The sequence below is a fragment of the Rousettus aegyptiacus genome, unplaced genomic scaffold (genome assembly GCF_014176215.1).
Source record: "Rousettus aegyptiacus isolate mRouAeg1 unplaced genomic scaffold, mRouAeg1.p scaffold_m13_p_10, whole genome shotgun sequence".
Classification (NCBI taxonomy): Eukaryota; Metazoa; Chordata; class Mammalia; order Chiroptera; family Pteropodidae; genus Rousettus; species Rousettus aegyptiacus.
Genome location: NW_023416285.1, coordinates 63149944 through 63164572, shown reverse-complemented (window position 1 = coordinate 63164572; position 14629 = coordinate 63149944). Strand labels below are relative to the sequence as shown.

Sequence of the window (14629 nt, the reverse complement as noted above, 5' to 3'; positions counted from 1 at the left end):
GAATGCTGCCCTCTAGAGGCACATTTTTAAATAAAAAATAAGTGTTAAAATGACCAGATAACTTACGTGCAGTATGGCAGTTTTTAGTGCAAGCTACTGACTTATCCTTTTCTTTATCTTTTGAAATGGCCGGGGAATGTAAAAATAGGATTGCAAAATGCAGCATTATTGAAAACTCAGAAAAAGTGGCACTCATATTACCAGAATCTTTGTTGCTAGTAGGAGGCAGGATTTATGAGTTTACAACAGGTCTTTTACTTAGAAACTGAATCGTCTCACTTCTTAAACCTCCTCTAATAGTTTCCTATTATGCCACTGTCCAATCAGTTGTCGAACCCAGGAATCATTACTGACATCTTTCTCCATGAAAGCTCCTTTCTCTCAATCACCAAGTCCTATCAGTGCTACCTCTTAAATAATGTTTAATGTTTATTAAGCTCTTCCCATGTGGGAGGCTTTGTGACAAGTGCTTTTTACATGGGCTATCTCAGTAAATCTTCACAATTGCCTTTTCAGATAAGTGATGCTTACAGATGTTGTCTCTGAGGTTAAATTTTTGCCTAAGATCACCTACTTATGAAGTCACAAGGAGTCTGGCTCCTGAGGTTATGTTAATTTCTCTTGAATATGTCTAGTTCTTTCCATTTCCTTGCTACCATCCTGTTCTGGCCATTATTGTCTCTCAAATGCATTGGGGTATTAGCAGCCTCTCAAATCTATATTTCACACTGAAGTCAGAGTCATCTTTCCAATCCAGTAAATCTAATCATGTAACTTCCTATTTAAAATCCATTAACCATTACCAAGAATTTCAGTGATTGGCCCTTGCCTACTTCTAGGTCTAGCTTTTTTTCCCCAAACAGATCTCCCTCTTTCCCCAACCTTGATTTTCTTGACTCCAGACTTAATGGACTTTTCCTTAACCCAGCTTTCTACATAGGCTATCGGAAAATTCTTCACCCCTTTCAGTTCTCACACCTGGTTAATTTCTATTCATACTTTAGATCCAGGTTAAAAATAATTTGCTCACATGGGAAATGGACCCTAGACTCTAGATTCCCTTTCAATATGTTGCCATAAAGTTCCTTTTGCCATAAAGTTCCTTTTTTCATGGATTTTATTTTAGTATCTTTTTAAGGTTTGTCTTTTCTACTAGGCTGTAGTAGCTATGACATCAGATACTATCCATTTTACTGTATTCCTCACATCTTGCTTGGTGCTTGGTATGGAGTACATACCCATAATGGTTGAGTGATACAATAAATGAAAAAATTACATACAGCACAGCAACCCTTTCAACCAAATGTGTAATACAAATTTCATTTGCTTTATTTATTTTTAATGAATGAAGTAGATGAAAATTTGGATCTGCACTAGAAAAATTCTCAGAGAACACCAACTTAACATCACTTGTCCTAGACTTAGCATCAGCAAGAGTCGAATAAGGTAATAGCAATTGTGTTTACATTATTGACCAACCCATTCTTGAAACTGATCTCTTGCATATCCCTATTCTGTTTCTTGTGTCTTTCTCTTCTCATCTTTTCTTCCTTTACACTCTGTTCCTCTTTTATCTCTGGAGAAGGCATACCCCCGAGCTTATTTAAGCTGTTGGTTTTTTCCTTTTATGGTTATACTAATGGATTGATCTGTATATATCTTTATAAACGAGTCCATACCATTCGGAGTCTTCTGTTATAATCACACGTGGAGGTAAAATGTAAAAAGTGAGACCCTCTTGTGCTTTGTTTTTCAACCAAAAGCATCATTTTTATAAAATGTCTGATTTTCTTTCCAAAACATTCTGTTATAAAACGACAAGTAGAATAAATAGTACTGTAGACTTGCATTGCTTTGTAAATTTGTTTTATTATCTGATGTAAATGAACATACTCTATAAAATTTGCTTTCAGAATCTCCAGGAGATGAGTCTTCTTGGAAAATCAGAATTAGAAAAAACTATTGAACATTTGACATGTATTAATCACCAGGTAATTTATCAAACTGGATTTGGGATATATTGTGTTGTATAAATGTCTATTTTAATTATAGTTTTAATATGCTGTATGTTTTTAAAATTATAAAGTAGTATGCTAGAGAGGCTGTATAATAGTGATAGGAGTGTGTACTCTGAAGGCCGACTACTTGGGCTTAAAACCATCTCTTTTGCCTATTTCCTGTACTTAAACTTTCCACCCCTTAATTTCTTTATTTGTAAAATGAGAATGGTGCTAGCACTTACTTTGTGAAGATTAAATGAGTTAATTATATCAGGAACTTAGAAGAATCACTGGCATGTTGTAAGTACTCAGTAGGTATTAGCATGTTGATTGTTGTTTTGCTCTTGTTAAAAAATAATATGATTCAGACATAGAGTGAAAAGTGAAATTCACTTTCATTCTTTATTGCTCTCTCTAGAGATAGATTATTTTAAAAATCGGTATGAGTTCTTGCAGTCTTTTTTCTCTCCGTGTTTCATTTTGCCTAGTTTACTATGTCTCCACCATTTTTACTTCTCTTAAGTCCCTCTCAACTCCAGCATGCCCTGAGGGTGAAAGTTAGAATTAATGAACTGGAAAACATGTCCAAAATATTAGAAGTCATTGGAAAGAGAATGGGACATAGAAAATATAAATAAGTTAAAGTCTTAGAAAATAAAGTGAGAAAGTCTAACATATATTTAGTCAAAATTCTGGGAGAGGCAGTAGATGGAGAAATAATAACTGATAATTTTCTAAATATTATGAAAATAGGAATCCTCTGAATCAATGTGCAGTAAATTCTGGTAGCATGACAAATCTTAAGCAAGATAAAGAAATAGAAAGCTTATATCATTTTAATAGTGACAGATAATACAAGGTACCTATGTATAAATTTTCAGGGTCTTTATAGAAAACATTATGTAACCTTATTGAAAGACATCAAAGAAAACTTAAATAAGTGAAGAGATATATCAGGTTTATAAAAAAATGTGACAGATATCAGGTTTATAAAAATGTAAATTCTCCCCAATGTAATCTGTAGAGTTGATGTAGTTCTGTCTGAAACCCCAAGAAGGTGTGGTGGTGGTGGTGGTGGTGGTGGTGTGTCTGAGAGAGAGAGAGAGAGAATGAGAGAGAGAGAATTCACAGATTTTAAATTTTTCATAGAAGCAAAGAGCCAAGAATCACAAAGAACTTTTAAAGAACAGGGTGAGGAAATTGTCCTATCAGATAAGAAGGCTTTGGAGCCAGTGCAGTGCACAGGGATTAAGGGAGAATGATAAGACCCAGTAGAATGAACCCATAAACCCACAAACATGTGGAAACTTGATATCTGAGGGACTCACTCAGATCATTGGGGAAAGGATGGATTATTCAGTAATTGTTTCTGGGACAATTGACTATTCATGTATATGTATATAAAAAAATCATTGGATCTTATCCCAAATTTACCATACTCCCAAATCAGTTCAAGATTACTTGCAGCCTTGAATATTTAATAAATAACTACAATTTTTAAAAATCTTTTTGACCTCAGAGAAATAATAATAGCATCATATTTCTAGCATTTACTATAGCACTTTTCTTAACATTTTACATATATTATGTTAATTCTTACAACCATATAATGAAACAGATAATGAAACTGAGGCAGAAGGGATACTAACCCAAGATCACAGAGCTAGGAGATGTCTGGTTCTAGAGTGTGTATTCCTAAGCAAGACACAATTAAGTTTATTCCATTAAAGAAAGCATAGATATTAAATGAGACCACTTTCAGAAGAACATCTTTGTTTATCAAATAGCCATGAATTGAAAAGACAAGCCACTAATTGACAGAACAACTTGCTACACGGAAGATGTGAGTTGACACTTCATGGCAGAAAAAATTACAAATAGTTAATAAACATAAAAAGATGTTCTGCCTTATTAATAAAAGTACAAATTAAAACTGCAGTGAAATCATTTCATATCTGTGAGGTCATCATAAATTAACAAGTTACAACGAATATTATTAGTGAGTGTATATAGCTTCTGGAAGTGCAAATGGCTACCTCTTTGGTGAATAATTTGGCATTGTCTAGCATGGTGTACCCTATGAATCAGCAAATCTACTTCTAGATGCAGAACCTGGGTGGAGGTCAGCAAACTATGGCCCCCAGACCAGATTTAGCTTCCAGTCTGTTTTTGTAATAAAGTTTTTATTGGACCACAGCCATGCTCATGGTTTACACATTACCTGTGGCTGTTTTATGTTACGGTGGTGTAGTAGCAACAGACCATAGGGCCCACAAAGCCTAAGATACTCTCTGGCAGAAAACGAAAAACAATATAGATGTCAGTTGTGAGGAAAATAGATAAATGGTGGTAATTCATACAGTGGGAGTGTTTAGAGCAGTGAAAATGAATGAACAAGAGCTACACACATCAATATGCATGAATCTTACAAATATAATGGTGAAGGCAATATGCAGTATGATTCCACTTATGTAGCATTTAAAAACTTACGTAGCATTTAAAAACATACAGACCTAAACTATATTGTTTACAGATTCACACAGATGGAGTACACCAAGGAAAAACAAGAAATGAAAAATACCAGACTAGGATAGTGGGTGGGGGTTGTGGGATGTGATTGGAGACTGTTCACAAGTGGTTTTAAAGGTACAGGTAACATTTTTAAGCCATACAATGGATACACAAATGTTCATTTTTTTATTCTTTATACCATATGTGTACTCTTATTTGTACAAGATACACCAAAGAATTCTGAAAGGTTTGTAAGGGGAAGAAAAGTTTTCTTGTCCATCACCCTATCCCCAAAACTACCACCTACAATACTTTAACTTTCTCCTAGTGTTTATCTCCTTGTTTCTAAATAATGTGCTTGTGCTACATAGTCTTACTTTATTGATTTAAGATTATTTAGTGAATTTCCATGATGGTAGAAGATAGTTCTACTTGTCTGAGAATGTCTTTCTTCAACTTTCATACTTTCAACTTTTTTTGTTACTCTATCTCCTAACCCTTCTATTGAGCTTAAAAATTTAAGTTATATTTTTTAAATTTCCAAAATGACTTTTTAGAAAGAGGTGAAGGATTTCTGGATTGTGAGGCCCCAGTATGTAGACCTTCAGTCACGCTTCTTGTTCAGTTTTGCTCCTGATCACAGCCTACCACTTGGTGCCACCACGTGTTGAGCTTCTTTGGGGTAAATCATCTGGCTGCACATTGGTATTTCCTCCTGTGGTCCTTTTAGATCAGTGGTGCTCAACTCAGGTCAGTTCTGCCTCCTAGGAGATAATTTGGCAATATCTGGAGAATTTTTGATTGTTTCAACTAGGGGAGAAGGTGCATCTTGTATCTAGTAGGTAGAGACCAGGGATGCTACTAAACATCCTACAAGTGCACAGGATAGCTCCCCTTCCCCCAACAAAGAATCATCTGGCCCCAAATGTTAGTATTCCTAGGTTCAGAAACTACTTTAGATTGTATCTTTCTTCCATTTTGGTCCCTATTCAGTCTATTCTTTTTGTCTTCCACAAGATATTGAAGGCATTTCTCGACTTTTTTTTCCTTGACATCCTTAAGAATGTATAAATTTTTTTTTTTTTTTACTGTCATTTTAGCACTGTTTTCAGAGGAAAAAGAATATGGTCAGTTTAATAAAATGTGTGTGGTCAGTTTACAGTTTTAACTGGGAGACATTTATCATTAATATTTCTTGGTTTAGAATTTTATATATCAAGTATTATTCCATCTAGAATTTATTTTGTATGTAAAATAAAATAGAAATATGTCTAATATTTTTCTTCAATAAGTAGCTGTCCCAACTCTATTTTTAAAGAGTTAATTCTCTTTCCACTTCCTTAAGGTGCTACCTTTTCTAAATTTACATTTGTGTACATGTATTTGCTTGTCCATTTCTATGTGAAATCCATACCTGTTTAATTATAGTAGCTTTCGAATTTATTTTGGTATCTTATAAGACAAATCTACTTGCATTTTTCTCCCACCCCCAATTTTCCTGTGTTTTCCACACATTTTTTCCTTAATTTTAGAATGAAATCTAAGCCACTCCCCTTTATTTTAAAAAAAGTTGTTAGGATTCCTATTGAAATTTTCATTAAATTTACAGTTATTTCAGGAAATTTTAATACATTTTCAATATTGTGTTTTCATTCAGAAACATAGTATGTCTTAACATTAAGTCAGGTTATGTTTTATTCCTTAAAGTAAAATTTTATAGTTTCTTTAATTTGTCTTGCCCATTTGTGTTTGGGTTACAGTATTTTTTTTAACTAAAAATTATTGGGGTGACATTGATTAATAAAATCAAATAAGTTTCAGGTGTGTGTTCACCACCTAAATGGGGTACAGTATTTTCTGCTCTGATTTTTTTTTTTAATTCAGTCCTGTCTACTTACTGTTTAGAAATTCTTCAAAATTCTTTTCTGTTAATTGTTTCTCTTCCTGTTTTCATTGTCGTGGATATAGTCTTTTTTCCTTTCCTGCTTTTTTTTTGTATCTTTTCTTTGAATGATTTTGAAAAGTAGAGATAAATGTGTATGTCCATTCTAATATATAAAACCTAAAGTGTACATATGACTTTGGAGTATTTTTAAATAAATATATTTTCTTCATTTTTTTCAATAAATGTTATTAAAATGGGCTTAAGGAAAACTTAATGAAAACAAAACTGAGACATATACCTATTAATTTTTAAAATTTATAGCTTGAAGATGAAAACTGTGAATTAAAGTCTAAAATTTTAATAATGAAAGAAGCAATAGATTCATTAGAGAGCAAAGCAAAACTTCAAGCCCATAAACTTAATCATGTGGCTGGTGACTCCTCTCTTCAGAAAACAGAGATGAACTCACTTAGGTAAGTTTATAGAATTTTTTTATTTCTCTCCTGGGAAAAATTTTTGTGGCTATGTAAGGTTGATTATGGTGGCACTTTGGGACTAGGCCTTATGAGCCGTAGTTCCCAAAGTTGGCCTGGCAGCGGAATCACCTAGAGAGCTTTTGAAAAGTATGGTTTTGGGGGCTGATCTCTGGAGGTTCTTATTCACTGTGTGAATCTGAGCAGGTTTTAAGTATCTGTATTTTCAAAGACTTCACAGATTGATATGATAACAGGCAAAAGTTTTTGTACTTACTTTTTCAAAAATCCCTCTAACAGATACTTCAGATCATTTGTATTCCATAGTGCAAGATTGCTGAAAATTACTAATTTTTTGCTACCTATGTCATTGTCCTTCTCTTTCTTCTTTCAAAGAAATATAAACTCAGAGTTTTCATATACAGAGTCTAAAAAAGGTGATATGTCTGAATAATGACAAGAAGGTCAATATGGAAAAATAGGCTGTATCTACAGGAGGAGTCAGAATTTGACGAAGTTGGTATGATAACCAAGAGGGTCAGGATTTTACCTTAAAAACATAGAAAACAAATTTTTAACCATGGGTGTGACATGAACAGCATGCCTTTTAAGACGTCAACTCTGGGGAGGAAAAAAAATGGTGTAGATGATAAGAGGCTCTGTTCATCCCTTCGGCGGAACAAATCAAAGTTGTGACGGAAACAAGGAGGAACAGCAAGAAAAAATCGCCTGGGTTCTAGATAAACAAGTCATACAACTAGGGAGAAACCAAGAAATCACCCTGCAATGGCAGAAGGTAGGACGGGGCGAGGACTCGGGGCTGCCCAGGACAGAGCGGCTGAGTGGGATGGAGGCTGCAGCTGCGGCAGTGGCAGCGTCAGCAGCAGCAGCAGAAGCCTCTTAAAGGGGCTGGCTCTGCGAGTGGATTTTCGCAGTGACAGACCTGCTTGCTCTGCAGCGCCGATTTTGCTGTGCTCAGGGGGCACCAGGGACTTACAAGGAGACATTGTCAGAGTGAAGGCCAAGGCGATACTCCCTCTGTACAGAAGTGCCAGCAGTGTCCATTGTTCCTTGTTTATTAGCCCTCCCCACTCTCAGTGCGCAGACACAGAGCATCCATATCTGTGATGTCATCAAACTGGAAAATAGAGGTCTCTCTGCCCAGAGAGTTTCCTGACACCCTGCCTTCCCTAACTCAAGGCCCCACCCAAGCCACATCCAGGTGTGTCCTCAGTGAGTCAGGTGCTCCATGCTGAGCAGCACTTAGACTCACAGTGGAGGCAGCTGGCCTCGGTTTCTGGTGTGGCCTTTTGAGGCAACTATGAGCACAGCATCTGTGGATTGCTTGCTGAATCTTAACAGGTGGTGCTAGAGGGGTAGAGACTTGAGTTAAATTTGGCCTGCAGCTGAACGCCTCTCAGGACTGTGCCACTGGACACCTACTTCACAAATTCACACTGATAACACCGAGAGACATAGGAGCTGTGTTTAGTACACAGAAACAGACATGGACAGGCAGCCAAAATGGGAAGACAAAGAAGGAGAAACCATATGAGAGAAGAGAACAGAGATCCAGGAATAATGGAGTCAAGCAATCTAACAAATGCAGAGTTCAAAACACTGGTTATAAAGATGCTAAAACAACTTATGGGAAGTGTAGATAAAGTCAGTGAAAAGTTCAACAGAGATAAAAAATATACTAATGAAAATGGAAATTATAAAATGGAACCAGTCTGAAATGAAGAACACTGACATGAGAAGTATATTAAATGGAATAAACAAAGTGAATAAAGAAAAGAATCAAATGCCCTATCTAGAGGATGAGAAAGCCAAGGACATGCAATCAGAATGGCAAGATAAAAGATGCCAAGACTATGAAAGTAATTTAAGGAGCATATGGGACACCATTAAGGGTTCAAATATCCATCTGATTGGCGTAACTGAAGAAAATCAAGATGTTGAACAGCTGTTTGAAGAAATAATGATGGACGACTTTCCTTACCTGGTGAAGTAAATGGACATAAAACCTGAGGAAGCTCAGAGAATTCCCAAAATCAGGGATCCAAAGAGGTCCACACAAAGACACATAATAATTAAAATGTCAAAGTTTAAATTCAAAGAAGGAATATTTAAAAGCTGCAAGAGAAAAACAGATAATTACTTATAAGGGAACACCCATACGACTGGCAGCTGATTTCTCAAAACAAACTATGCAAGACAGAAGGGCTTGCAAAAAATATTCAACAGGACGAAGACCCAGGATATACAACCAAGGGTATTTTTATCCAGCAAAACTATCATTTAGAGTTGAAGGATAGATAAAGAGCTTTCCAGACAAAAATAAGCTAAAGGAATTATCACCACCAAGCCAGTATTACGAGAAATATTGGAGGGACTTCTTTAAGAAGAAAAACATGTATCAAAAACAGAACTAAAGAATGGTAACAACTACAGTCCTATCAATAAGTTACTTAAATGGAAAAGAAATGCTCCAACCAAAAGATAGAGTGGCAGAAAGGATAAGAAAACAAGACCCCTACATATGAAAAGCAAAGGGATAGAAAAAGATATTGCTTTGATAGACCTAGAAGGTATTTAAGTCAGACAGAGATAAACACTGTATGATTTCACTTATATGTGGAATCTAAGGAATAAAAAGAATAAACTAATCAAAAACAGACTCACAAATATAGTGGACAATTTGTTGACGGACAGAGGGGAGGGGTTTTGCGGGTCTGGGAGAATGGGGTGAAGGGTTAAAGAAGTACAAATTAGTAGCTGATGGATGGTCCCTGGGATGGGGAACATGTTATAGGGAATGTAGTTAGCATTAATACATTGGCTAGGTGGAGGGTCAGGGGAAGGTGGGAGCAATTGGGATCATTTTATGAAATGTACAGTGTAATGTATATTGAAAGTAATTAAATATATATATTTTTTAAATGGTTAACTCTGGCAAAAATTGGGAAGATGGGTTTAGAGTTAAGAAACTGGTGACAAACAGTAGGGGCCATGTGTCTTGACTAAAAGAGTGGCAGTGAACTTGGAAGACAAGGCCAGATGTAGGAAAGATTTCTTTCATAAAATCAGAAGAACTTGAATGACTTACATGGAAATGAGAAAAAGATGCAGTAACGCATAAGATTTGCATTAGGTGACTGGGTCATTGGTTAGCCATTGGTCAATTCAGAATACAGAAAACCAAAGGAAGCACTCTGAAGAATTCACTCTGAAGAATCAGAAGAAATATTTCTCTCTAAATTAGGTTTGCAGTAAGAACTGGGAAAAGATTTTCAGATGTCAGTATGACATTGCATATTTGAAACTAAATCAGTCATGGTCATGAAGTAGTAACAACTTGAGATGAGGAAGGATTGTATTAATAATGATGATTGGAAAAAAGATTGATAAATTAAAACAAAGTATTAGTGAACAGAATAGATATATCAGAAAACCTATTTGGTGAAATAGAAAACAACCTCAAGAAATTCACCTAGAAATCAGAACTCAGAAGGATAAAAAGCAATGATAGAAAAAGAATACTCGGGTCTAATATATAAACACTGGAAATTGCAAAAATATTTAGTAAAATAAACAACAGAATTGAAAATCAAAGGAATAATTATGAAGAGAAAGGCCCGAGACAGTATTCATAAGGGGTTTCTGATTTAACAAACAAAACTTATTGAAATAAGACCAAGAGCTGGATATGTCTGTTTAAGGAATACTATATTAGGAACTCATATAGGGCATCTTTAATTTTTGCTCTTTTGTTGCTCTGACAACAAGTCTTGATTAGTTAGATTTTAGGAAAAATAAAGTAGAAGCTGCTTTTTCCTACCTTCTATTCCCCCCCCTTTTTTTCTTTTTTTTTTTTTTTGCAAGCACTACATACATCCTATGAAGGAGAGCTTCTTGTCTGGTTCATGTCTATATTCATCTTCAAAATACAGGTACGATGGTATATTTCTGTCATACAGAATTGTTAATCTACCTTTTCCCCTTTTATGTCCAACAGTTGACTGGACCTGGCATTTAATCCATTTTGGTTTTTCCTTCAGACTATTGCCACAACTCTCCTTCCCTCACAAGAGGTCCTTCACAGTCTTAGGCCGAGATTTCATGGCCCTCTCTTGAATACCTTGCTATAGCTCCTTTGGTGTTTTTGTTATACTAATACCCTTTTCTCTTGTGAGCTCAATCTGCTGCTTTCCTCACCTAGGTGTTTAGGAACGGATTGTTGGGAGTTTTTTATGTAACCTGGGAAATTTCATGATTTCATAACTTTTTTTTTTGCTTTTACAGAGAAATCTGACTTACCTTGTCTCTGAGACACGTGTGGCAATCACATTCTTCACATAAGTATGCATTGGTAGAACCATGAGTTCAAGCCAAATCCAAAGCTAAACTCAGAACAAATCATAACACCAAGCACCGTGTGGAAGCAAAGCCACATTATTTAAACCTTATGCTACTTTCAATATAGTTAATAGAGATCTTGCTGCCCCTTTAATCACACCAAGTTCTCTTTCCCTTGAAGACATGAAGACATTTGAGAAGCTGATAAGATGAATCCTATGTTCCATTCTATGTGCCTGGTGTACCCATCTTCTCTCTCCCTGAATCAGGCATTTTTCACCAGATTTCAGTGCCTCTAAGCAGTATTTTCAGGGATGTCTGTTTCTTTGTGTTTCTTTTCAAAAGACTATATCAAACATAGTTTCTAACTGTCCAAATAGAGGATCTTTGGTTTGGTCTTTTGGTGCAGTACCAGAGGTCATAATATAAAATTCCACTTTATAACTACCCATTAAACAAATAACTGTCATCTCCCTTGAATTTTAGTGTTTAACGGGACCTGGCATTAAATGCCCCAAATTAAAACTTTATAGCAAAAATACTATAAAGCAACTTCACTCTACCTAGGATAAGATAGTCTTAGCTTCTAATAGCATGCTAGCCATCTCTACAGCCAGGATCCATACACTTTTTCTGTAAAAGGACAAAGAGTAAGTATTTTAGACTTTGCAGGCCTTCTGGTCTCTGTCTCGCCTGTTCAACCCTGCCTTTGTTGCGCAAAAGCAGCTATAGACAATATATAATGAAGGAGTATGGTTGTGGTCCAATACAATTTTATGGACACTGAAATTTGACCTTCATATAATTTTTATGTCTCAAAATATTAATCTTTTATTGAAAATTTTTTTCAATCATTTAAACATGTAAAAACCATTCTTGGTTTTTAGATTTTACAAAAAACAGGTACAGGCCATACTTTGCCAAACTCTGCTTAAAGACAATCTCCAGCCCAGTTAGACAACTGACTTTTCTCAACCCCGTAGTAAATATCCTTCAACCTCAAATTTTCTAGCTCTGAGGCTCTAAATATTTAGATTCCTGCAGCTGAAAATATCTTCAGACTGTTTTCAGTTCACCTTAGTGTTTAGTTATCTATAAACCTTCTTCAAAACTGGGAAGTTATTCAGCATTAAAGAAACACATTAGCAGGTTTTCCCGGTCCATGAACTAGGTAGAATTAATATTATGGCAATAGGTTATCAGTCGTTACAGTAGGATTTGGGTGTATTCAGAAAATCAAATATAACTTCTCCCTTGAGAAGTATTCATTTTTTAAAGGAATTGAAAACCATTTTAGAAAAGGAAAAGAAGGTTCATAGATTCCTTAAGATGCCTAAGAACTGTCTTCTGGGCATGCCTAACATTTTTTTCTCCCAAGACAGGAAGAGGAGCCAGGGCCCTAAGTAAGGACAGCTGAGCTCATGGGCTGGACTTGAAAGGGCCAAGAGAACTAGGGCCACCAGATAAAATTGTCATCCCTTTGCAGAAAGGTGAAAGAGAAGCCAGCCCTGATCCCCTGTCCCCACTCTGGCTCTCTAAGAAATGATACTTGATAGTAGCCTTTCTCAGATAGTAGTGGGCCATAGACTCTTGGAGACAGCTAAAATAAAACAATACCATATCTCTTTCATCTATTAGTTCATTAAAACTCCAAACCTACCCCTCTTAGATGGAACTTCAGCTCCATTTTAGAACCTGAACACTTTTTATGAATAAGGGACCTTTTAAGATGCTGTCTTTGTTTAAAATATACTCCATTATGCAAATGAACAGGACAAACAAACAGCGACTCATGGACATGGACAATGGACTAGTGGTTACCAGAGGGGAGGGGAGACAATAAATAAAATGTTAAATAAACAAATAAGATGCTTAAGAATATACATATACTTCATTATGAAGGGAAGTAATTGTTTTTGCCCCCTAAAATGAAAGCATGCATACCACATGGGTAGTAGAGAGCTAGAACTTTGATTCTAAGTGAAGTTTTATTGTTGACATTCTGGTGGGAAATCATCACTTTCCTTTGCTATGTTTATAGCACTTTCAAAGCTAAGAAATTGGTTCATTTTTCCTAAGAACTTAGTTATCAGAAAGTCCTCAAAATTTTTTTTCCAAACACCGTGATGAACAAATGATATGATAGTCACTCAACTATTCTTCCCTATGAACTTTGTAACAGTTCTTTCAATAAGAAAACCTTTATCTTAGCAGCAATACTCCTGTCAGAAAAGTTATATCCAAGATCTGTTGTAGAATCTCTGTTGTCCTCGTCCCTGTCTACACTAGAATAGGAAAAGGCAAAGCTATTTTTTAGGACTCACTAAACACCTCCTTTGTATGTATAATCAGTCAACATGTTATTCTGCCTTTATCAGCCCTGCTTTCATTAGGAATTAACCCTGCTTATGAATTTAGATATAAAGAGATTTTTATGTTTAGACTTAGGGTTTCAAGTACTGTCAACTAACTCAGTGTCCTTCATTAGGAACTCCTTGGGCCATTCTGTTTTTGAAAGGACTCTGTATACGTTATCGGAAGACATTTTCCCTTCCACATAGAGGATTTTGGTCTCCCTGTAGTCTTCATAGAGCACAATGTGATATGGTAGAAAAACAATGATAATCAGGTTAGATTAGCTTGGATTTATATCTTTACTTTAAAAGCTGTGTTACCTTGGACAAGTTATTGGTTATTTGTCTCTATAAAATTGGGATAATAGTTCTGATTATGGAACCACTCTAGGAATAAGAGCTAATATTATATAAAAAACCAATATAATATTAGCTTTCTTCTTTTTCTACTTCTCATAGTTATATCCCTCGGAGCAATCACTATAGCTTTTAGGAACAGCTTAAACACAGTGCAGTCACCTGGACCCAGATAATTTCATGAATTAAATTGCTTGAACATAAAGTCTTCCTAACTGGATATGTTTGTTTGTGCATTTCTAAAGAAGTCATTCTCAGCTTGACTTTCCTCCCTACCTCTGGGTCACCATTCACTTACTGTTAAAGCAGTCAGGGTCATGTCCTTTGTCTTTCAGAATACTTCAGTATTGCCAGTAAAACTTTTTCATTTCCCTGGAGCTGTCCCACCTTACTAGTGGTTTCAGAATCCAAACCTCCTCCACATTAGGCAATTCTAAGCTAAGCCACTCTTGGCATCTTCCCTGCCTTATCCTCAAACAAACCTATGGGACTTCCCAATAAGTAGCTTGAGATGAGACTCATGTCTTCCCAGCAAGGCAGAGCTAAGGACTCCTAGGTCAGGACTAAAATTATTTCAAAGACTCTTAGATGACATGAGAGCAAATTCTTGTTACTTCTGAAAAATAATCTTACTGATCAGTAAGTGATTATTCTGAAATTGTCTTTAGTTCTATATGTCCTTTATTTTGC

General features: G+C 35.7%; 1 protein-coding gene across 2 annotated transcripts in view; it reads left to right on the top strand.

Moving 5' to 3' along the window:
• CEP135 (centrosomal protein 135) overlaps positions 1–14629 on the top strand; it is a 67662-nt gene that overhangs the window by 32946 nt on the left and 20087 nt on the right. For both annotated transcript variants that reach the window (XM_036227917.1, XM_036227916.1), the window contains exons 14-15: positions 1914–1991; positions 6718–6869. In XM_036227917.1, coding sequence (XP_036083810.1) covers positions 1914–1991; positions 6718–6869 — 230 coding nt within the window. The remainder of the gene's footprint in view (positions 1–1913; positions 1992–6717; positions 6870–14629) is intronic.